Source organism: Panthera onca, chromosome X (genome assembly GCF_046562875.1).
Source record: "Panthera onca isolate mPanOnc1 chromosome X, mPanOnc1 haplotype 2, whole genome shotgun sequence".
Lineage (NCBI taxonomy): Eukaryota > Metazoa > Chordata > Mammalia > Carnivora > Felidae > Panthera > Panthera onca.
The window spans coordinates 70,471,592-70,497,792 of NC_138357.1; the positions used below are offsets into that span (position 1 = coordinate 70,471,592).

The 26,201-nt window shown below is 39.2% G+C and overlaps 1 protein-coding gene across 8 annotated transcripts in view; it reads left to right on the top strand.

Annotated features, from left to right (window-relative positions):
- Positions 1-26,201, top strand: part of HDAC8 (histone deacetylase 8) — a 230,250-nt gene that overhangs the window by 2,160 nt on the left and 201,889 nt on the right. For 7 of the 8 annotated variants that reach the window (XM_081793493.1, XM_081793496.1, XM_081793497.1 and 4 more), the window contains exons 3-4: positions 1,754-1,884; positions 3,401-3,542. In XM_081793493.1, coding sequence (XP_081649619.1) covers positions 1,754-1,884; positions 3,401-3,542 — 273 coding nt within the window. Of the gene's footprint in view, positions 1-1,753; positions 1,885-3,400; positions 3,543-10,556; positions 10,665-26,201 lie in introns of all 8 variants that reach the window. The other variant, XM_081793494.1, reaches the window with a different exon arrangement.

Genomic DNA, 26,201 nt, shown 5'->3' on the forward strand with positions numbered 1-26,201 from the left:
TAGAAACCTTAGGGCAGGAAAACATCGCCCAAAAAACTGTAACATTTTTATTTTAATGCACAGATTTGTCATTTTCTTGAAGGAGAAGCAAGAGTCCTTGTATCTTGGCTATGTATATGGAAATTTTTTTGATATTTATTTATTTTTGAGAGACAGCATGTGGGGGAGGGACAGAGAGAGACAGAGGATCCAAAGTGGGCTCCGTGCTGACATCTGTGAGCCTGATGCAGAGCTTGAACCATGAGATCATGACCTGAGCCGAAGTTGCACCCTTAATCAACTGAGCCACCCAGGCGCTACTATATATATTTAATTGTTGAGACTGAGCTACAGGATTCTTCTGGCCTGCTTGGTGACAGTACTAGCCTATACAGTCATATTAATTCATGAAAAACCCATGGCTGAGTTCCCATTCAGAAAAAAAAACAAAAACAAAAACAAAAAAACACTACTGCCTCCCTGTGGCGTAGGTCATCGCTTTTCCAACTTGAATGTACATATGAATCACCTTGTTAAATTCCGATTCAGTAGATCTGAGGTGGGGCTGAAGGCTGAAGTTCTGCCTGTCTGACAGGCTCCCAGGTGCTGCTGCTGCCGCTGCCCTGCCGCTGCCGCTGCCGCCACCACCGCCGCCGCCGACGCCGCCGCCGCCGCTGCCGCCACTGGTCCATAGACTACACTTTAAGGGGCAGTGGCAGAGTCAGGAAAAGAAATGGGGAATAGGCAGAGAAGTTAAAGGTGGTAAGTCCGGTTGTTAGCTTAACACCACCCTGTATTCTGAGTCACTTCTATTTGTCACTTCCTGTGAGAGCTTCTGAGCAAAGTCCCTTCTCTTCTTCCTCTCAGAGGTGGATATGAGGGACCAAATATAGGAACTTTTATGTTTTGAGTTGCCTATTTGTTATCTGTTAGTATTAACAATAATGATAGTCATCCACAAAGCATTTTCATATGTTATCATTTCATTTTCACATTAAGTCCCATAATATCTCCCCACTTTACAGGTGAGGAAACTGAACTACAGAAGTCAATTTGCCTGAGGTTATGGAGCTGATAAGTACAGAGTTAAGAAGAGGTGCTCAGTTCTCAACTCCAAATTCAAAATTCATGATAATAAAGTTGCCTATTAAAGTAAAATTAGGGGCAACTGGGTGGCTCAGTCAGTTAAGTGTCTGACTCTTGGTTTTGGCTAAGGTCATGATCTCACAGTTCGTGGAATTGAGCCCCAAATCAGGCTCTGTGCTGACAGTGCAGAGTCTGCTTGGGATTCTCTCTCTCCGTCTCTCTCTGCTCCTCTCCTGCTCTCTTGCTCGCTCTCTCAAAATAAATAAATAAACTTAAAAATTTTTTAAAGTAAAACTGTAGCTGAAAGGATTATATGTCCCAATTAGGAACTAATTCAAGTGCAAAGATCTCTGCCTACTAGTTTGTCATGGAAGTTGTAACTCACAGAGTGAAGTTTGTCCAATATCTGATTATTTCACTTAAATATAATCACTCGCTTTTTTTTTTTTTTACTACCTGTGAACTCAAGGAGATCTGTCCTCTCATCCCTTATTAGTGGAATCATTACATAGATGTGAGGAAGTGAAGACTACATCAGTAAAGGAAGAGAACATGTTTATTATTTCAGCCCACTGGAACTGGGAGCTGGGAGTTGTATTTTCTGCTCAGACTGCTGGCTCCTGCTTCCAGTTTCTGGCATACTCTGGTTCTGACTCACTCACCTCTCTTTGTTCTCTGTTATTATTAGGATAGTTAAGCCCAAAGTAGCCTCCATGGAGGAGATGGCCACCTTCCACACTGATGCCTATCTGCAGCATCTCCAGAAGGTCAGCCAAGAAGGAGATGACGATCATCCAGACTCCGTAGAATACGGGCTAGGTAAAGTCATTACTGGGCAATGATGGGAGGTAGACAACCTCCACCTATAAATTGTAACTACTTATTTTACAACTTGCATGAAAGTCTTTATTTTTTAATTAAGAACTAATGTGTTAACCACAATATTAATCTCTTAGCTTAAACACATATCTCACTTAACAAGCAAACCATATGAGTTGAGCAAAACCAAATGATGGATTAGACGGAGGAAAATCTTTTAGTTGCTTAGGCCCAATAGCAGTGCCCACATTGGGTCTGGCTGTTAAAACTTGAGTACATGTTTATGTTCTGGATAAGTTTTCAACCCTATTTCACATTAAACAGCTGTATTTTTTTAAACTGTAGGTGGCCAATGGGATAGTCTAGAGAAATAGCATGGTTTAGTAGAACTCTGGTCTGGGAGATAGTGAGTCAAGGGACCTGGGTCCCAGACCTGGCTCTGTATGACCAAGATAAGATATATCACCTCTCAGGACTCTGTTTCTCCATCTGTAGGGTGTGACTAGCTAATCTTGAAGGTTTAGCCTTTCTAGGTCCAATGCTTTAAAAAAATTATTTCCCCAACATTGGAGATGTTTGCTTCTCATTTGGAAGCTGATGTTACCATAGGAGCTTTTTGGTAAGATATGTTGTTGTCACATCTCAAGCTATTCCTCCTAATAGAGTTCCAGACCCACTTCGAATGTGTGGAGGTGGGACCTTCCTCCTACACCCCCAATCAATGCTCAGGACACTAGCTGGGTGTCCTACAATTCAACTGTGACACTATCTGCCCGGAGATAGCATCAGATCCCACAAGTTAAGGACTCAGTACCACAACACTGCTCTACTCTTCAGATACCAATCACAAGCCCAGGTTGTTACCTGTGCTTCTGACTGGCCATAAATCAGACGTCCCCACAATCCCCTCTTTGGGTTTAATTTTCTAGAGCAGTGCACAGAACTCAGGGAACCCATTTAATCACTAGATTACTAGTTGCTTATAAAAGGATATGTATAACTCAGAATGGCCAGATAGAAGAGATGCATAGGGCAAGGTATGATGAGAGGATGTGGAGCTTCCATGCACTCTCCAGGCATACCAGTCTCCCCACATCTCCACGTGTTCACCAAACCAGAAGCTCTCCCAGCCCTCCTTTTGGGTTTTAGGAGGCTCCGTTACATAGGCATGACTGATTAGATCATTGACCAATTGGTGATTGAACTCAATCTCCAGCCCCTTCCTCTCTCAGGAGGTCAGGGGATAGGACTGGTAGTTCCAACCTTCAATCACCTGATTTGCTCCACTGGCTACCAACCTCCATCCTTAGGTGTGATCCACAGGTCACCTCATTAGTATCACAAAGACACCTTTATTGCTCTCATTGTTCAGGAAATTCCAACGGTTTTAGGAGCTCTGTGTCAGAAATGGAAATGAAGATCATGTATAAATATTTCTTATTATATAAACCACAGTATCACACCTCCTCTTTCTCCAATTCATCTTTTAACAAACTCTTCTGATGTTTGCCCAAAGGTTATGACTGTCCAGCCACTGAAGGGATATTTGACTACGCAGCAGCTGTAGGAGGGGCTACAATCACAGCTGCCCAATGCCTGATTGATGGAATGTGCAAAGTAGCAATTAACTGGTCCGGAGGGTGGCATCATGCAAAGAAGTAAGAAAATGACCTTTCTGCTTTCTGCCTCTTTCCTTGAGTCAGTTTCTCAGTTATGTAAACTCTTATGCTTATTGTATTGGCATTTATTGGGAGACTTGTGTATGCATATAGCACTTTACCAGGCATCCTGAAGAGATACAAGTGAAATAGAAGAAGATGGGACAATATAATGGAAAGCACACCATTGAAAGGCAGGATACCTGGCCTCTATGCCTAGTTTTTCTACAAACTTGGCTAACTGACCTGGAAAGATTAACCTCTCTAAGCCTCAGTTTTTCCATCAGGAAAATGGGCAGGGCAAAGGATATAACTAGACAATGTCTACATTTCTTTCCAGCTTTTTGGAAATTCCCCTCACTTCAAGGGACTTATGCTCTAGAAACACTAACAAAATTAGAATAATTAGGGAGCAATATCAATTTTTTACCCACTGAATATATGTATGAGCTGAAGAGATTTAGCAGTATGGAGAAATTAATCATGGAAGTCTTGGAAGAGGTGAATTTTAGAACTAGTTCTGAAAGAAGTGGCAAACAGATTTTCAAACAGGTGGAAAATTAATGAGAATAGATTTAAAACAAAATGCTGAAGAATCAAGAAGGAAGCTCATGCTACCATCTCTAGGGATAGTGGCAACCAACTGAGAGAGTTCAGTGTCACTCTAAGGACAAAGGGCTTCTGAAACAGCTGTTCTCAGGTGCATACTGTTGGCCATGACTTTGATACCCCTTGGTGCTCTGGAGTCCAGAGAAAATGGCACTTTGGTTTTCAGAATAAAACTTTGAGTACAACCTCAGCAGATGAAGGTTAAGATACTAATATGGAATTCATTTCATCAAATCGGCAGATTTTCTGTGTGACTAAGGAAGTCCTTGAGAAAATTTACTACTAGAATCTACTACTGAGGTGATGGCGCTAAGAGAACCAGTGTTTAATAAAGAGTTTTACATGGCCTTAAAAACAAAGAGAAACAGCTTACCTTCTGTTAGCTTTTGCTCTATTAAAAAATTTTCAAAATAAAGACAGTGATTCCTAGGACAAAAAAAAAAATGACCCTCCTTTAAACCACATATGAAAGGCAGAGTGGGGAGGGGGGAACCCAGCCTCTCTGAACCAATGACCTCTATTCGAATCCTCTTGTGCTTAGCAAGTTGGGAAGAAAAGTAATGTGGTTTCGTGGAAAATGCCTGATCCTGTGAATTAGATCTAGTTTCTGCATGTGGCACTGGAGGATATTATACATTTAGTTTTTTATAATTTTTTGAATTTTTTTAATATTTATTTTTGAGAGTCAGAGACAGAGCATGAGCAGAGTACAGGCAGAGACAGAAGGAGACCCAGAATCTGAAATAGGCTCCAAGCTCTGAACTGTCAGCACACAGCCTGGCACAGGGCTTGAACCCACAAACTGTGAGATCATGACCTGAGCCAAAGTCGGACGCTTAACCGACTGAGCCACCCAGGCACCCCAGATCTTATATATTTAAATTCAGAGCCTGGATCAGTTTCTAGTGGAATACCCAGATACCTGCCACTTGTCACTGTTTTCCTTTGAAATGAAGCATACTCAATCTAGAGCCAATCATGGCTGCTTCTGGGCTACATGCAGGTGGGTATTATCTTAACTGTTTCAGACAGCTTTCAGATGATCCTACCTGGAAACAGACACTGTGGTGAATAGAAATTACAGAGAGTCTCTAGGGATTGCCCCAATTCTGGTCCAAATTCTAGGGGGTTCTTGGCACCTCTGGAACATCTCTGCAAATGGACTACAGGCATGTAGCCCACCAACTTACATCTAGCAAGCATTATCTATTATAACCACAATATTTGTTTAAACTTTTCCATCCCCAAATACTTGTATGGATTCAGACATGCCATTTATTCATTCAGCATGCACTGATTAAGCACCTACTATATGCCAAGCATATGTTTATCATCACTAATAAGCAGAGATATAAAAATTGAAGCATGGTATATTTTCCCCGACCAATTTTGAAAACAAATCTTCAAAATATCCTTGTTCTGGCATGGTTACAGTGAAACTGGTGCACTCTTTTTGAAAGCTTTGGAAATAAGTGTTTAAAAGAGTGGGGAAAATGTTCATACCTGTTGACCCAGTAATATTATTCTTAGCAGTCTATTGTAAGGAAATAAAACCAATCCTGCCCTCAAGAAATTGATACCTTAAGAGGTAAGGCAGCAAATAATTGCATTCAGAAACTAAAAAACAGTGATTTTCAAAGACAATTCTTCAAAAGAAGAATGATGAGGGACTAATGCTATTAGATATTAAACATACAAAACTAGAATAATGAAAACACTGGTACCACTGTTATAAGATTAGACAGATGATATTATGGTATGCTCTCCAAAGAGATTTTACATATAAGAATTCAGTCTATTATAAAAGATGCTTTGCAAGTGAATAGGAGTGGAAAGGATTGTTCAGTAAATGATGTTGTGACAGCTGGTAGCATTTATACCCTCATCTCCTGTAATAAACTAAAAGAAGTGGCAGCTAGATTGAAGAGTTAAATATAAAAAATCAAATTAAAAAAAAACTAGAATGAATGGATATTTATCAAGCTTCTGAAGGGGAATAGATTTTCTAAGCTTAGGAAGTAATATAAAAAATTCCCAAAAGAAAAGATCAACAAATTTAGATATATAAAATTTTAAAACCAAAATAATTTTTAAAAGTTTTGTGGCCATTTAAAAAGTAAGATTTAAACACAGACTAAAAAGGCATATTTGACAAAAATATGACAGAATGTGACAGGTTTATATTTTCTAAGTAAGGCACTTATACAGTATGATGTATAAGAAGTATGGGCAAAGAGCACAAATAGACAATTTACAAGGGTGTTTAAGAACAACTGGAAAACATGGGGCAATGTTCATCACTACTGATCAAAGAAATGCAAATTTAAACAACTAAGTAGCCTCTCTTTAAGCCAGAATTGAAAAAGATGGTACTTATTTGGCTGGTAATAGTGTTTCAGCCCCTTAAAGTAATTTGGTAGCTAATGTGTATTAACGCCCTTTATCTACCTTAGGGATAAGGACTGATGTCCTTTAATCCTACTACTGAGAATATTTCCAGAAAAAATAATGCAAAATATACAAAAAAACTATTTGCATGGAAGCCTTTATCAGTGTTACTTATGAAACAAAAAAAAATTGGAAATAATATGAATATGTAGTAATAAGGAAATGGTGAATCTACTCCATAGAATATTATGCTATTTTTTAAATGATGATTATGAAGACTATAGAGCATTTCAGAAAAATACTTATGTGTTAATAAAAAATCAGGTTTTAAAATTGTATGCACACTGCAATTACTACTTTATAGAACATACACATATTAAAAAAAACAGTGGGAATAATAATAGTGGCTATATTAGGGTGGCAGAGTTATTGATGATTTTTAAAAATGTGTTTCTTTAGTTTGCAAAATTTCTGGAAAGAGATTTTATTACTTTTGAAGCTAAAATATTACCAAAATAAAAAGATGCAAAAAAAGTTACAGCAAATATTACAGATGTTTAAATTCTTTATTCTAATTGATTTTTTTTTTTTTTTAGTTTATTTATTTGCTTTTGAGATAGAAAGGGAGAGTGAGAGAAAGAACTAGTCAGGAAGGGGCAGAAAGAAAGGAAAGAGAATTCCAAGCAGGCTCCACGCTGTCAGTGCAGAGCCCTACATAGGGCTCAATCTCACCAACCATGAGGTCATGGCTTAGCCGAAACCAAGTGTCAGACACTTAACCGACTGAGCCACACGGGCGCCCTTCTAATTGATTTTTTAAAACACTAAAATTTAGATAAATGGACAAAAGACATGAACAACTAATTCACAAAAGAGGAAACAAATAGTAAATAAACATGAATAAATATTTAGCATCACTGATAATTATGGGAAGAGAGATTGAAACATAGTATATACATGTATACATTTTTCTCCTCCCAGATTTGAGCTAAAGGAAGAAAGATTTTTTTACCTCATATATCTATAACTCTTGGTAATCTAACCTAAGGAAATAAGCCAATCCAAAATATGGAAAAGCTGTGTGTATGAAGATGGTCATTTCTCTCTTATAGCCAAAAAAGAGGAGGGAGACCTGAATATCCAACAACAGCAGAATGGTTAAGTTTTATACTGTAACATATCCACTTGATGGGCTATTATGTAACCATTAACGAATGGTGGTTAGGATGACTGTATAACAAAAAAAGTACATATTGGGGTGCCTGGGTGGCTCAGTCAGTTGAGCATCTGACTTCGGCTTAGGTCATGATCTCACGGTTGGTGAGTTCAAGCCTCAAGTCGGGCTCTACACTGACGTGTGGAGCCTGCTTGGGATTCTCTCTCTCTCCCTCTCTGTCTGCTCCTGCCCCACTCTCACACTCCTCTCTCTCTTTCCCTCCCTCCCTCTCAAATAAAATACAACTTTAAAAAACAGTGAATATTGTATAATGTTGGCTTTGTTTTTAAAGGGCAGGTAGCTATAACATTGTACATTCACTGTGATTAGTCATGTAAAAAAATAGATGCTTATGAAAAAAGAATTTTTTTCTTCTTAGAAGGAAATACAACAAAATGATACTGGTGACTTTGTGGGGATGATGATATTGTGAAAGATATAGATATATATAGATACACACATACACATACATACATACACACGTATACATGTATCTTTTTTCTGTTTCCTATATCTTCTCTAATGTGTATTTTATCAGCAGAACTTTTTATAGTAAAAACTGCTTGGAACAAGGTGGGAAGCAGTTACAGTACAGACACAATATGACCAGTGTATGCTCCAGTTATGTGCAGGGTGGTGGAGTGTACAGAAGAAGGAGAAGGAGTTTGCCTTCCTATGGTCAGCAAGGATGGAGATTTCCAAGCAGAGGGAACAATAAAAACAGGGCAGTGGAAAGTATGGGGCATTTGGAGAATTGAAAGTAGTTAAATGTGGCCAGAATGTGAGGGCAAATAGAGCAAGACCAGACTGTAAAGGTTTTGTAAGCTATGCTGAGGAGTTGGACTTTTTTCTCGGGCCAGTGGGGATTTACTGAAGAATTTTAGAGAGGGTGGCAATGTGCTGATTGGATCTGAGGGAACTGAGACTAGAGAGGAGAAGGCCATTGCAATTATTCATTTAACAAACTTTTATTAAGCTCCTGCTGTATTCCAGATGATGAGGAAACAAAGAGTTATACAGGAGGTTCTTACTACTCGAGGGTACTTGGTACCAGACAGAAGGCCACTTAGTGAACCCATTTAAAAGAGGGACTAAACCATCAACTGACAAATGGATAAAGAAGATGTGGTTTACATATACAATGGAATACTACTTGGCAATGAGAAAGAATGAAATCTGTCCATTTGCAGCAACATGGATAGAACTGGAGGGTATTATGCTAAGTGAAATAAACCAGGCAGAGAAAGACAGATACCATATGCTTTCACTCATATGTGGATCTTGAGAAACTTAACAGAAGACCATGGGGGAGGGGAAGGGGGGAAACAAAAAGTTACAGAGAAGGAGGGAGGCAAACCATAAAAGACTCTTAAGGACTGAGAACAAACTAAGGGTAGATGGGGGTTGGGGGAGAGGGGAAAGTGGGTGATGGGCAGGGATGAGGGCACTTGTCGGGATGAGCACTGGCTGTTGTATGGAAACCAATTTGCAATAAATTATATTTTAAAAATAAAAGGAGGACTAAAATTTTAGAGTAAATAATGGAGCAGGCAGGGCTTGATTAGTATACTAACTTGAATAATTAAAAACTGTTAAAATACGTTTGTGTCTTAATAGAATTGAATGCTATGTAATTCTTACAACAAACAAAGAATGCATTGAGGATTGATTGCTTTTGTTTGGGCCTAATTTTTCAAGCAAAAGTGTGCAACATTTCAAGATGGTACATTTGACTTTCTGTGAGATTTTTGCAGCACAATCGTTAAGAGGGTTGATTTTGCCAAAAATGTTCAAGGGCTTTTCCAGTTTTTCTGAGGGCTTCTCCTTAATCATTTGGTATTCAAATCACTCTCTTTTAAACAACTTTTAAAATCATTATCCTTAGTTATTTTTCTCCTCTTCATCTGTAAACTGGTCTACAGATCCTGGTTGTCAGTTTTGTGTGTTAACTTCATGATATCTTGCATATTTTTATAAGATTTGTAATTTTACTTTGTGATAAATTTGTAGTGAATTGCTCACTGATATATATGACAATCCATAAAAAACATAGTGATTGAACAGATGGATAGAGATAGGTACTAGTGTTTAAACGAGTAGGTTGTTTGAATGGAGACTGACAAAAGTGGTCAGTTCATTAGCAAATGCCTTCATACTATGACAGCTTTTATATCCCTAGGAAACCTCAAAACCTTGATACTTCTGGGGCTAAGGCAATAAATTCTCAGTAATAAGAACTTTCTGTATCAGCAAAAGTCTAGTGCAGTGTTTTTTAAAGTGAGAGTTGCAGCTCACTAACAGAACATTGTATCAATTTAGTGGGCTGCAGCCAGCATGTTTTGATCCCAAGGTGGATTTCATGAAACTTGTTCTAGTGTATGTGTATGTATTTGTGTGTACTAGGCCACAATGTAAAATGTCAAGTCACTGTGGAGTGAAATGACTGTGAACTTTGAAATAAGACTTAGGTACAAATCCAGGCCACACCATGTACTGGCTATGTATATAACTTTGGGGTTATTCCAGAAACAGCATGTGCAGGGACAGAGATGCATGAAGGCTGAGGGAACTTCCGAGTCTGTAATTAAAGCTGGAACTCCTGTAGGTAAGTGACTGTAAGTAAGGTAGGAAAGGTATAAAGGGTCCTTATATGCCAAGCTACATAGTTTGAACTTAATCCTTCAGATCAGTGGTTCTTGACCTGTTTTGGTCATGGACCCTCTGAAAATCTGATGAAAACTATGTATACTGTCTACTGTGTAGAAAAGTGCACATACACAAATTTTTCCTTGTAATTTCAGAAAGTATAAGACTCTCTTAAAGCCCTTGTCTGGATGGATGGATCCCTGGTTAAGAACCCTGGCTTTGGACAATGAAAAATCACTGAAGAAAGCTTTATCCAGGAGTAGGTAACATGATCAGATTTGCATTTTAGGGATCTGATTCTAGCAAGTCAGCAGGTAAACTGGTGGAGAGTTGGGGGAGGATGTTGATAGAGAAATTGATTAGGACTTTACTGTAATAATCTACCCAAAAGGAAGTGAAAGCAGTGGTGATGAGCATAGAAGAGCAAATAAATTCAGGAGCCATTTAGTAGCTAGAAGAGATAGGAATGGTAAGCAATTTAATATAAATGATAAGGAAGGAGTGATCTAGATTTCTTGTGTAGATGACTGAGTAAATTTTATTACCGTTAACCAAGAAGAGTAAGAGATGAGAGCTGATGTGATTATGGAACATGTAATCAGAGATGTCTCCTAGAGAGCTGCTAACAGGGTCCAGCCCAGGAATTTTGAGCCTCTATTGTACATATGAAATACTTGGGGGTCTTGATAAAATGCAGATCTGGTTCAGGAGGTCTGGGATGAAACTTGGGAATCTGCATTTCTAACAAACTCTCAGATGATACTAAATGCTGCCAATCTGTGGCCCATACTTGGAATAGCAAGATGCTAGAGCTCAGGATAACTATCTTCACTGAAAATACAGATTTGGGCATCAACAGCGTGATAGGTGGTGATTAAAACTAAGAAAATAGATAAAAATCACCTGAGAGGCATCTTTAATACAGAAAAACAAAACAAAACAAATACTGAGCCTTGTGGAATGCCAGTGTTTACAGGACAAGTAAAAGAAGATAGGCTTACAAAGGAATCTGGAGAAGAAATGTTCAAAAAGATAGGAAGAGAATCAGAAAAGACTTACCAGAGAAATCAAAAGTGAAAATTGAGAAGACCAGGTTGGAGAGTAGTGTCTGCCACCAGAGCAAAAATTGATTCTTGTGAGTGGGGGAAAACAAAAAACTTAGATGTTACATGGTTTATGATGTGCAGTATATCTGTGATATTAAAATTTTATAGAGTGGTCAATTAAGACAACGTATCTAAAAAGGCTCCTTGGATTAGGAAATGACAATGAGCAAATGATTGAGAAATAGTTCTGTAAAGAAGTAAAATAAGATTGGTCAGTAGGGAGGTTATGGCGAAGAAGACTTCAAAGGATGCAAAGGAGTGTGCCAGGGAGACAAGAAGGTGAACAGCATTCAGAAAGCCACAACCACCTTTGTAAAAGCAGAGTGATGTAAAATAGCTTGGTGAATTTGGGAAACTACACACTGCCCTGTAGTGCTGGAGGTGTTAAAGTACCAAGTGGATAATGGCAGAAGGTGAGGTAGAAAAGTAGGAAATGGGTTATGAAAGGCTTCATGAATATCTGAATCCCCCAAATTAAAAATGTAGATATCTAGTTCTCTCTCAGAGATCTTGATTGGGTAGGTTTAGAGTAGTGTGTCAGAACCTACAACTTCCAAACTTTAGGAGTGATTCTGATGTGCATACTTTGAGAAACTCTGTAGTAGGAAATGGGGGAGGGGGGGCACTGCAAAATTATGTGAGGAAGTAACATGAGATCTGTATTTTAGGAAACTAACTCTGTAGTCATAGAGGATGGAAGGATTGAAGGAAGTGTTGACTGGAGGTAGGGAGACTGAATAGGGCACCAGCAAGTCCTCCAAATGACAAGTGATGAAGACCTGATCTAAGGCAGAGTAGTGAGATTGTGGGATGGAGAATGGTGAAGGCTGACTTGAGACAGCTTTAAGAGATAAAATCAAGTATTAATGATTAGTGGATATGAGTGGAGAGGAAAGAGGAGGAAGATAACTCAAGTTTCTGGCTTCCTTGAGCGGAGTCCCAAAGAAAGCAGGATATTGATAACAATAGCCAACGTGTTGAGCTATATGCTAGATGCTACCTTACCTGAATTTTGTCTCATATATTCTCATAGCTCTCATATATTCTCATATTAAGAAGCAGATGTTGTTATTTTCTCTCTTTTACCCATTTGGAGTACAAAGAGGTTAAACAACTTGCTCAAGCTTGGTAAGTGATCACATTGTTATTCAAACCCAAGCAGCCTGATTTTTCCAACCTATGTACTTAACCCTTGTAAACCTCAATAAACAAGAATAGGTGTTGGTGTGCAGCAAAGGTAATAGCCAGGGAAAGTGGATACTCCAATTTGGAGATGGAGGTGGAAGCTAAAAATAGAAACAGAAGTGTTGCCAGTATATAAAGTGGTGGTGCAAACTATGAAAATGGACAGGATTACCTAGGGAAAAGGCAGAGAGTTAGGAGAAAAAGAAAGTAGAGCCTAGAGCCCTAGGAAACACCAACTTGTAATGGGCAAGTATAAGAAGAGGCCCCAGTGAATTCAGCCAAAAAGTGACAATCAGGGCCAGCTAGATAATCAAAATAGAAAGGGACCATGGAATCCCATGGGAGCAGAGGAGTTTAAAGAAGCAAAAAGCTCTCAGCAGTGCCATGTGCTATGGAGGGGTCAATCCAGAGAAGTACTAAAATGTCAGTCATATTTGGCAAGTAACATAGTCACTAATGATTTTGGTAAGATAACATCCTGGAGAGGGATGGGAATACAAAATGTTGAAGGGTGAGCAGGAACTAAGGCAATGGACAGGAAAGGAACATAAACTGTCCAAAGGTTTCAATGGGAAAGAAAGGAAAGAGGAGGGCAATGGTCAAGGGAAAGTGAGGCTTGAGGGGTGCTTGTTGGGTTTGCTCTAAAAGATTTAATAATATGTATGGGCTGAAAGGGAAATATTGGAAATGTGAGAAGGATAAGAAATGGAGCAAAGTCTCAGAGAAGGCAGGAGAGGATGGGGTGAGTGGCTTTGGGAGGAGGAGAACCACCACTTGTGAAGCCAGAGCAAAAGAAGGGAAGGAGGGTGTTACAGACACCCTGAGTGTACAGACACACTGAGTGTGTTGCCTACTAGTGAACTGAAGAGTGCCTGCACAATGACCAATACTCTCTGTAAAACAACTCTTGCTCTCTTCTATCACTTCCTCACAGGCTGCTTTGAATCCTTTGATTCTGCTTTTTGTAGTCAGACTCTTAGGAAGTCATCTTGTCGCATCTAGATTCCCTTAAATGGGACTCACCCTGTCCATGTAAACATGTGCTAGGAGATATTAAAACCCAACACAGAACAGTGACTCCTAACCTCCAGAATTGTCTGGAGATATCTTATTTGTCCACTTTGACTGGCTATTCCTCATTCTTGCCTTCTGGTGTCTCTTAACCTATTTGACTCTGCATCTCAGCTCCCAATATTTTCCTTTATCCTGTTCTGATAATCCATTTAAGACCTACATCTCTAGCTCAATGATGCATTTCATCCTCCCACATTCCTGTTTATGTCCTCTTGTCCGATAACATTTCTGCCTACCACATGGCAACACCAGATCTTTGCCAGCTGGGCCCACTCTGTCCTGCTTCCCTGTGAGAAGAGACAGAGATATATCCTAGAATGCTGTTGGTTTCTGGTACTTCCACCTGGGGGGCAGCAAATGGTAGAGCCATGAAACTGCCTTGTGTCTTGGCAAGCTGTACAAGAATGTAGAACTAGACCTCTAGCTCTTAGGTACTACCCACCTGGAAATTATGATCAAAGGCACTAGAGCTGTATCATCAAGGCCTCCAGTTCCTTATGCATGGAGTGAATGACAGTGGATTGCATTACAGTTTCCCCAAAGGGCTGTATGCAGAGTATAACTTGTTAACTGAGTGGCCAGCCCCGCTCCTGTATTTGCACTTCTTGCCCTCCAACCTTTACAAACAGATAACTACATGAAAATGGAGGCCTGGATTCTCTTTATACCCATTCAGTGCTGGCACCTGGAGAACAGACACATCACCAGACAGAAGAGACATGCCTTTACTGTAGTAGCCCGGATCATTCTTTCAATATGTGCCCAACCTGTAAGGCACCAGCCCTTCCATCAGAAGACTGCCCAGCCAGGCAGCAAAGTAGGAACCAGCTAAGACATGCTTTGTTCCTATGGCATCACCACCCGTAGCCTCTAGAGGATGAGATGTGTTCTTATACTTCCTTTAGAACTGGGGAGGACCATACATCACAGTAGTTCAGTGTTGTCCAGGGAATCCCAGCTCCCTCAATTACTAGCTGTAAAACTTCTGTGCCTCAGTGTCCTCATTTGTAAATTGGATATAATAATTTATCTACCTTATAGGGTTATAAGGATTAAATCTAATAATAATTACATTAAAAAGCTTAGCAAAGAACCTGGCACATAGCATTTGATAAAAGTCACTTATTATATCTGGACTGGGTTATACTCAGGGGGTCCTAGGTAGCCTCTCAGAAAAGTCCCTGGTCCAGCAGGTCCCACTACCTATCCAGCTGAAGTCAGCCCTGGTACTGTTTGTCCCCCACTGCACTTACACTTCCCCTTTGCCTATAAGCTGCTCTTGACAGAGTAGACTATTCACTCTTGCCTTCAAGACTCATGTCTTTTGTTTTGTCAGACTTTTACTGCCAGGATTCCCTATACCCCTACCCCTCCCAAACATCACATAGAATTCCCTGTTCAACTAAACCTTCACACTGCTAGGTCCAACCCATACCCAAAAGACAAATGAAGATATTTTCTACTGAGAGACAGAGAGACTGCGCCCGTTTGGGAAATTGACTGTACACTAGTGCCAATACCCAGGACTTTTCCTTTAATACCAAAGGAGCAGATGTTCTCCCAGTCTAAAATCAAGGCCTTGTATAATATAAAAACTTTGGACAGCAACTGACTGCAGGTTTCATCAGATCCTCCAGTTCTTCTTCATTGGCCTTGAGACACTTTCTGAAAATAAAAAGCAGAGAATATTTTCTGTCAAGATTATTTCAGCCTCAGTGTATTCACTATTCAAAATCCTTTCTGTTAACCTGGAACCTCCCAATTTAATTCCATAAGTCTCTATTATCCACAGAGCTGTCTGTACCTTAGGGGCACCAAGAACCTCATCTAGATTAAGAAAAGTAATGTATGGAACTTCCTGTGTGGTGCTCCTGCCTTCTTCAAGCAAATGAGATCACACACCACCTCTTAGAATAGTTATTTACCTGAGCAATAGTTTGATAAATTTATTTAATGTGATGTCACAGAATCTCTAAGCTACATGGTAATGGGATGTTAGTAGTACTGTCTCCAGGCCAAGCCCTGAAGTGTGAATGTTGTGTTTCTGGATAAGATGTAAGCCTTTCTGAAATGAAGGGAATTTGGTCCCAGACACAAAAATGACCTTCCTGTAGCTGAAGGCCTTCTACCCCAGCCTTGGCCTGTACCATTGACTAATGCCTTCAGCATCCATGTACAAGGATGTGGATGGAGTGGGAGGGTGATGGGTTGGGGTTGTTGTCCTGTTACAGGAGGACCTGAGTACTTTCATCTCTGCCCCTGCGCCCACATCTCCAGGAAGTTGGCCCGAACCAAGGTTAATTACCCCAAGTGGGAATAAGAGCTCTTAGCGATCAAGGCCACTTTCAAGATAAGGAGACACTTCCTTTTAGAAGGACAGGCAGTTTGTGATCATGAGCTCAAACCATTATAGCCTAGAGCAGCCAAGGCAGGCTCGTAAACTCAACCCATACCAGGTAAAGCAGACCCTTCCCAAAGCACCCATCCTATTTCAGAATTCAGAATATCAACAGGCAGTAGAAATGGGTTTCAGCCCGAGAAAGTCATAGCCATTTACCCCAGCCACAGCATAGGGAGCAGGCAGATGAATGTGTAGAACATAAAGATTCGGGCCCATTCCAGGGCAGCCCAGAGGTTTATGTTGTTCCGAGATGCCCCATGCTATTATGATCAGGGTTTGCCTGTGCTCATGGGTACCACTCCAACAGGCCAACACAGCCCATTCAAACTTTGCACATAATCTCATGGATTTTGTTTCATACTGTGTTCTGTAGACCACTTGCATCTTAATCCTAAAATGAAGATTCGTGAATCACACCCTCTAAGGGTGCAGCCCAAGAATATTCACTTTTTGCCACTGCCTCCCTGGGTGATTCTGATGCCCAGCACAGTTTGAGAACTCCTGGTCTAAAGGTTTTTCTAGTTGCCCCATTCTGACCTAACCACTAATAATCACTGTAGTTGAGGTAAAAACAGACCAAGGTAACCTTCAGGCTCTTGGGACATTGTCCCAGTGAACTTCAGTACAGATTTTCCAACCTCCCACATCTGTAACACCTTCTTACTAGTGCTGGGTCCCTCTTTGCCTGTTACCTCAATTCACACCAGCCATTGCTGCCCATACATCTAAAAGGTCTTCCACTTTCACAGGTTCCATGGCCATCTGCTCCCCAACCACAGCCTCCAGTTCATACAGTAGTTTTGGATAATGCCATGCAAAATCATCCTCGGCCACATTTGCCTCTCCACCATACCACTACCAGCAGACAACCTGCCAGGCCATATGGATTAACCATGTTCTGGTGGGGGTGGGGGAGGGCAGCACTACTTCTGTACTTCCAATACATAATACAATTGGCCCTCTGGGCCAACCTCCTCAGAATTCTCTTCTAATGCACTACAACTCCTCTATCCAACTCCTCTATCCAGACCTCTTCTCTTCCTGGCATTTAGCCTACTCTTGCCTTGGAACCATTGACATCGCTGAGCCTGGTCAGTACCTTGCCGACCAAGTATGGACTACCCAAGGACACATTCAATTAGCCTTCACCATAAAACATGGCATAGAGGTTAAGAGCAGGGATTCTGAAGTCACACTGCCTGGATTTGAATCTCAGCACTACCACTTTTTCTATGTGACCTTGAACAGCTTGCTTAAACTTTATGTCCCTTGATTTCCTTACCTATGAAATGGAGATAATAATAGTACCTACCTCACAAAGCAGTTGTATTACATGAAGTGATATCAGTTGTATTACATGAAGTGATATGTGTAAAGCACACAGAATAATGCCTGTCACATAGAAAAACTATTTGCTGCGGGCTCTGGGCTGACGGCTCAGAGCCTGGAGCCTGCTTCGGATTCTGTGTCTCCCTCTCTTTCTGCCCCTCCCCCACTCATGTTCTGTCTCTCTCTGCCTCTCAAAAATAAAGAAATGTAATAATAAAAAAATTTTAGAAAAAGTGTTTGCTGTTGAGTAGTGTATGAATTACACTAACTGGATCATTCAGGTGTGAGACACCAGTTAGATTTTCTTTTGGCACAGCCCTGTCTGCCCATGCCAAAAATTGAAGGACTCTTACCTAGCAACCTCTGAGGTGAAATTTAGTCGTCTTCCCATAGACCTTCTATATCAGCAAGCAGTTTTTAGAATATTGTGCCCTTGCTACTTCATGATCACTCATCCAAGTATTTTGCTACTGCCTGATGCACTTGTCTATGCTGTACCCTGCAGTTAGCCTCAGCAATCTAGGGCTTGGAGACCAGTTTCATCTTGCAAGAGGCAATAGCTTTCCAGCAACATCATGATTGTCCAACTGCCTGATTCACTACAAGGTTGTTGATCAGGAAATAGTTGGGAGGACCACCCATCAGCATGTTGATCTTATAACCCTATTATAGGCATGCTTTCCTAGCTGAACCTTAGCATTCTCTCTTCAGTGTAACTCTGGTGTTTGTTTTCAGGTCCAGGTACCAGGACTGCAAGTAAATTGCACTCTTATGCCCTGCCCTTTGCCTCCACCTCTACCTCCTGACCCCAGATCAGTTCACCCTTCTACGCAGTCTCATTAATAAAGAAAAAGAACAGACTGTTACGCTCAGAGACCAGCGAAGAGATCTTAAAAGTGTGAATAAAGGTAGTGACAGTGGTTGTAAAAAGGAAGGAAAGCACTTGAGAGTGATTTTAGAGGCATAACAGACAGAACTTGGTGATCCATTGGCTATTGGGGATAAGGAGAAGGGACAAAACATTGCATTGGTTCCTCGTTTCAATCAGAGTAAAAGCTGGAGTCCTTACTCTACCCTACAAAGCCCTGCACCTTCCTTCCTTCTCCCCTCTTCCTCCTGTAAAACTGTTTTCTTCCTTTCCTTGCTGTTCTCTGGCCACTGGACTTCTCATGTCTCTTGAACCTACCAGGCATATTCCCACCTCTTGGTCTTTCCCCTTGCTGTTCCTACTGCCTGAAATACTCTTCTCCCAGCTAGTGCCCCTTCATCTCCTTCAAGTCTTTGCTGAATAATCACTGTCTCAATAAGACTCCCTGGCCATGTTTTAAGATTTGCATTGCAAAAAAACTTCCCATTTCCCTTACACTGTGTGATTGTTGTCCATACTATTAATCATCAAAAAATTATTTAATTTACTTATTTATGTCTGTCTTTTCCCACTAGAATATAACTTTATTTTTATTATTTATTTTATATTTATATGAAAAAAACTTTGTAGGAGATAGGGATTTTTATCTCTTTTGTTCATTACTATAGCTCACTGCCTAGAACTCTACTTGGCACATAGTAAACCCTCAATAAAATTTTGTTGGTGAATAATCAAGTGTGAAAGTTGGAATGGATGGGCAGGAGATGACTGAGAAACATTAATTCCCAGCTGTTTGGAGGTGTGTCCTTCATACTACCAGTTCACTTATTGAGTGTCGAAATGCTTGGAAAATTAAAAATTATTAAGTTGGAAAGATGAGTTAATTCCTTCTCAACGTAGGCTCTCAATAAATACTTGTTGAATGAATCAATGATAATATCTTAACAGATTTTATGAAATTATCAGAACCAGGACAATGATAGAGTTAGAGAGAAAGGGAGGGAGGGAGGGAGGGAGGGAGGAGATTCTACACCGCAGTCAGAAGTTTAAGTGCTCATAAAGTCGAATAAGCAGTCAGTACGTCAGAGTTCCAGCATATTCAACATGACCAAAAACTGTGGGCTGTTATATAAGCTTTGCATTTTAGCCAAGGGACCACTAGAGGGCATGCAAGGCTAAATCAAGGATGTTTTCTGCTTGATGAGATTCTCTTTAACGTCATCCATGTTTCTATTTATTGATCTGATGTTCATCTAAACTGTTTCATCAGTTCCAAGTGTTCTCCTGAGCTAATTTTTTCATCATCTCAGCATCTGTCTCATAATCGTTCTTCAATAAATATTTATAATTTGAATGAAAGAATGAATATTTAGAGTCAAGAGATTTTCACCTTGAAATTTGTGTTTGACTAATTAACTGTGGTCAGTATTTCCATTAGGAAACTATCCTTCAGAGTTCATAACCTGGCTGATAAATATAGCATCCGTGATTCTTGGTGCTTAAAGAATCCTTAGACAAGAGAAGGGCAAGAGTCCGACTTGGCATTTATGTGCTTTATTTGTGTAAACAATAGTGTTAGGTAACAGTGCACATTGTAGTGCCTGAGCTAAGAGCCAGTAATGACCCTGGCTGCCTCTACTCTGATACCAGCTCCTCCCTCTTTCAAGAGAGGCTGGCAGCTGATGAAGGATGCTGGTTGCCTGGGCTGGCTTGCCCACCCCTGACCCTCCAGAATTGTTAGCTGGAATTCTGCAAATGGAGATTTCACTGCTTTTGAAACGTGCTGTCCACAGTGTGTTTGAGAGCTATAGGGTTGTCTGGGATGAAGAAAGTTAAACAGGTTTTGCTAACTGTCTTGATTTTCCATTGTTCCCATTGAAATTCTCTGAAAGGGTTTTGGGTGCCTGGATTTGCAGCTTTCTGAGCTGGATTACTATGGAGGTGTGGAGATCTTGTCCTGCTGTCAGCTCATAGCTGATGGCCCTGAGTGCCATTGATTCAGGCCCATGAGCTGCGCCCTCAGTATTAAGTATTTTTCATTGGTGGAGTCATTTCAAATAGCCTAAGAAATATAATGCATGTTTAATAAATTTAATTTTTAGAATAGTTTTAGATTTACAGAAAAATTGAGCAATGGTATATAGTGTTGCCATGTACCCCACACCCAATTTCCCCTATTATTAACATCTTACATGAATATGATATATTTGTTATAATTAATTAATCCATATTGATGCATTATTAACTGCAGTTCATAGTTTACTCAGATTTCCTATTTTTTTTTGTCTAATGTCCTTCTGTCCTAGAATCCCATATAGTATACCATTACATTTAAGCTGTCTCCTTATGTTCCTCCAGGCTGTGACATTTTCTCAGATTTTCCTTATTTTGATAACCTTGATGTTTTGAGAAGAAGGTATTTTATGTATTTTAATGTGTTTTCCAGTCTATTTAATGGACTCATCTCAAGTGAGCCTAAGAAATACAATCCATCTTTATTCTCAGCACCTATTTTTGTAATCTGAACGGTTCCTGAAGCTGGTCCTTGCTAGGAGGACAAGTTGTCTGTAGCACTGATGAATTTTTCCTAATACAGTGTGCACTTAGAGCAAACCTTTTTATTTATTGTCCATAGTCCTAAATCCATTCCGGCATCATCTTTTCTCAGGAAACTTAAATGGAAATTGAAGGCGCAAATTCACAGTATGTATCTAGGACTAATTGCTCTTACTTTTTTTTTAATGTTTGTACTATAGTGAGAGATTTCATTTTTAGTTTTACTGCTTAAATATATGAACCAAGAGTTCTGTGGAGGAAAGAGGAAGGAATGTTGGATAGGGTCACATATTGTTCTATAGCTTTACTTTAATTTAATCTTCTACCCCAACCTGTCTTTAATATAAACTGTATTATCACCAAAATAAAACTCAGCTTTCCTTTTTTTAAGCATATTTTCAAATATTTAATCCAACTACCCACACAGATTCTTACACAATGATACCACTTAATTTAGTTGGAATGCTAGTAAGCTACATACACTTCCTAGCTGGTCTTTGCTAGAATTTGGTGGATTTTTCTTCTGAGAATCTTTATTTTCCATGCATTTTATGAACTGTCTTTGGAATTCAGTAAAACTGGCTCTTTAAACTCTTCTGGAGACTGGGGGCAAATCAAGGTAAGATTTAAATTGAGAGGGGTGAAAATCACTGATCTTGCCTGATGTACTTTAATATAACTGTAATAATAAATCATACAAGGTAGATTGAGTCAAGTGGTAATTATGGGCTTTATGCCAGACAACTAATAAAACCTCTCAAGAGATGATTACAGTTTCCCTTAGGAAGTATCTTGAAGGTTGTTAAGCTCTTATTAATGTCTTGACCAGGAATCCCTATCTGTGAACTTCCTTTAAGAAAGATATACATCCATAAAAAAGGTACCTTAATTAACTTTAGAGACTTCTGCTTGCCCTTTAAAACCTATTTCATATAAACAACATCGATATTTGCTAAAAATTTCTCAGAAATGTATGATAATTATAAGAAATGTAGTGTAGGGTCGCCTGAGTGGCTCAGTCGGTTGAACGTCCGATGCTTGATTTTGGCTCAGGTCATAATCTCATTCCTGGGTTCAAGCCCCACATCAGGCTCTGTGATGATAGTGTGGAGACTGCTTGGGATTCTGTCTCTCCCCTCTCTCTGTCCCTTCCCCGCTCACTTGCACTCTTTCTCTCTCAAAATAAATAATTAAACATTAAAAAAGAAAAAGAAAAAAGAAATGTAGTGTAAATAGTTGGAATGCAAGCCACTCACATGAAATAGAATTGATCGTTGAAGGTAATGGTATTATAAATTATGGAATTTTTAAAACTGTTCAGGTAAATAAAGGGTTTTTCCATCTTATCAGATGGCAACTTTGGAATAGGCTCAATGTTGGATGCAGGTCATGGAGACAAACAATTTATCTGTATTAGTACTCGAGTGCATTTTTGTTTCTGATGAAAGTTGGTTTCTTTGCAGGCAGTATCAGTAGCTAGTTAGCTCAGGCAGTTAGAATACAATGTTAATAAGGACAAGACCTTGATTTTTGTCAGTTGCTTTTTGCTGATTCCAGTGCAATTGGCTGCACCGTTTACCTTGGCCAGCCATCTCTTCAAAAGCATATCCTCAGTCACAAGGGAGGCCAAGCTGGGGGGGTCCAGACTGATAAGTGTAAATCTTTCGCACCTTGAAAAAAAAACAATCCCAGACTGCTTTCTCTCAGCGAAGGGCCAATTGCATCATTTCCACTGGTTTGCCTGTGTTGTTATGAGTACCCTAAAATGTAAAACTATATCCATTGCCTTCTTTGTTTTATATTCTATTAGCACAGGGATGTTCTTCATTCCATTGAGCACCAGACTGGGTTATATTTTTGGAAGCAAGTGTAGGTGTACCAGAGCCAAAAAAGGTTGGGAACAACTGTAGACAAACTGATCTCACTGTTCTTAGAACTGCCGACACTAGGCATAGAGCCCTTAAAGTGGACTATAAATGTAGAGTAGGTAGTTAAAAGAAAGTCCATTATGTGGAACTAATTTCTGATTTCCCACAGTCAGGTACATGTATTTTGTGTGCATGTTCTATGTGGAGAGAGGCAGGTGTGCAAAAGCTGATTTATTTAGCTATGTTAAATTAGAATTGGAGTCTTAATGTGAGAAAAGTTATGAATTGGATAATGGGGATAGTGAGTACTTTGAATTTTTTTATAAATGCTTTTATTTGAACTCTTTATGATAATATTCCTTTGAAGGAGATGTGTAAGGTAGGAACTTTTTGATAAGTCAAAAACTAAGGCAGAGAGAACCTAGTCTCCTGATTCTTATCCCACTTTCTATCATTGGAACATGTAAGCCTCTAAGAGGACTTACTGGACATACCTATGAAATCAAATTACAGAAGGATTTTTGGTTTTTCATTCTCCCTCTTTGATAAAGAAAACAATGGCATTATAAATAAACACAGAAACTCTTGATCTGTAAAAGTTATTGAGTCCATTCTCACAAAAGACAGCAACATGAACTGGCTGGAGGAGTAGTAAACAGGGTGTCAGGAAAGGGAGCCCACAGAAGACATCATGACAAAGTTTGGACATTAGGCATGGAAACATCTGATTATATAATATGTTAACCAGTCACAAGCTATAATGGCACAAGTTAGGACCTGTTAGCTCATTTTTCCTTCCCTAGATCATCATGTCCAGTAGAGAGGGAAAGAAAGGTAATGTGTTCTAATAGTGATTTCAGCACTGTCTTAAAGATTAAATATAGGTATGCTCCAGTTTAAGAAAACCAGGAAATTTTTAAAAATGCACATTACCAAATGAATAGATACAGGGGTTGAACAGAGAATTCATTTTATAGAAGGAGCCTTCATTACGACAGGATTCATCTACTGAGTTCCTTAAATAAATTTCTTTAGTGAATTCAAGATTTGATTTGCAAAAAGTGTGTTATCATATAACTTTTTAGGGATGTGTCTGCTATAAGGTTTGTCTTAGTATTACTATTTGAAATATATATAATATATATATATATAACATATATATTTATAATACATAGTCTACATACCAATATAAAGATAAATTTCAAAGAATTTTACTTTCCTTATTTTTTGTAGCACCATACAACCTGTGTAGATTTGCATGTAGGTCAAAGCATAAAAACAGTTTATGAGTGTTGTCTAGAAAGAATAAGAGACATTAGAATTAGATGGATAAGAGATATAAAAAGGAAAGAACACTGAAAATTTTGACCGTTACCAATTTCTGGGAAAGCCATCTTGCTTTCCATCTCTGGTATACCTCTCATTTCTAACCACTTAGTTGCAATTTTCTCTCCTGCTGATCTCCTGTAACCATTCTAGCTCTTAAACATAGAAATTATCCACAAGTGGGGGGTGCCGGGGTGGCTCAGTCATTTGAACATCTGACTCTTGCTTTTTGTCTCATATCATCATCTCACAGTTTGTGAGTTCGAACCTCACATCAGGCTCCATGCTGACAGCAAGTGCAGAGCCTGCTTGGGATTCTCTCTCCTTCTTTCTCTGTCCCTACCCCACTCCCATGTGCTCACATGCTCACTTCCCCTCTCTCTCTCTCTCTCTCTCTCTCTCTCTCTCTCTCTCTCTCAAAGAAATAAACTTTTTTTAAAAAAGAAATTATCTATAAGGGTACAAATAGAATCATTTAATGAAGCTACAACAATAGAAGCACCAATAACACATTCTCCAGAGGGTTAAGAGGTTTTATCAGTTAGTACTGAAAATAAGGGGAAAAGTGCCTTCTTTGAAAGTAAGAGTGTAATTTTGTAGGCACAACCCTGGACCATAAAGGCTGTAGGCTTGGATGGGGGTGCTCTTCAATGCCAAAGTTACAGCTGGAAAAACTGCCCTTGTCCTAAACTACTAACAACTATGAAAATTTACAGAAGTTTCAACAATTGCAGCTCTATAAAAAATGATACACAGAATTATAAAACTTTCACACCTTCTAGCTATATATATATACCTATATAACATTTCAGACCTTCTAGCTAATTATAGTTAAAAACCCAAAATATATGAACTAAATAAATGTCTAAAGGGCATCTTCCCACATCAGGAAAAGTATCAGCTATTTTCTTTATCCTTTCATGTAACAATAACCATATATCAAGTTCTGAGGCTACCATCTGCTCTACTAGGCAGGTCCCTTGAAAATATGCATTTCAAGACTTGTAACTTCTTTCCATTTCTTTAGATCTTCGACTTCTCTCAACAGTGTTTTGTAGTTTTCAGTATGCAAATCTCATGCTGCTTTTGTTCATTTCATTCCTAGGTATTTAGTTTTGTTGATGCTATAATGTATATGCAGAATTTTTTAAATTTCATTTTTGGATTATTCATTGCTATGGTATAGAAATATAATTGATTTTTATATTTTGATCTTATATCCTACAATCTTGTTAAATTCTTATTGCCTCTAACAGTTTTTTAGTAAAATCCTTGGGATTTTCTATATACAAGACAATGTCATACTGCCCTCATAAGATGAGTTGAGAAGTGTTCCTTCTGTTTCTGTTTTCCAGAAGACATTATAGATAATTGGTATCACTTATTCCTTATATGTTTGGTAGAATTCACCAGTGACATTATCCGGGCCTGGGCTTTTTCTGCAGAAATTAACTTTATTATCCTAAAATACATATGGGATTACAAGGGACCCAACATAACTTAAACAGTCCTGGAAAAGAACAAAGAGCACTTGCACATCCCAATTTTGAAACTTACTACAAAGCTGCAGTAATCAAAACAGTCTGTTACTGGCATAAGGAAAGGCATACAGATCAATTGAATAGAATTGAGAGTTCAGAAATAAACCCATACATCCATAGTCAATTGATATTTGACAAGGATACTAAGACCATTTAATGGAGAAAGAATAGTCTTTTCAATGAGTGGTTCTGGGAGAACTGGATATCCACATGCAAAAGATTGGAGTTGGACCTTTACCTCATACCATATATAAAAATTAACTCAAAATAGATCAAAGACCTAAATGTAAGAGATAAACCTCTTAGAAGAAAACTTAGGAGTAAATGTTTGTGACCTTTGATTAGGCAGTAATTTTGTTTTGTTTTGTTTTGTTTTGTTTTGTTTTGTTTTTGAGGGGGGCAGGGGCAGAAAGAGAGGAGAGGGAGAGAGAGAATCTTAAGCAGGCTCCAAGCCCAGCATGGAGTCTGATGCAGGGCTCAGTCTCACCACCATGAGATCATGACCTTAGCCCAAACCAAGACTCAGACACTTAACCAACTGAGCCA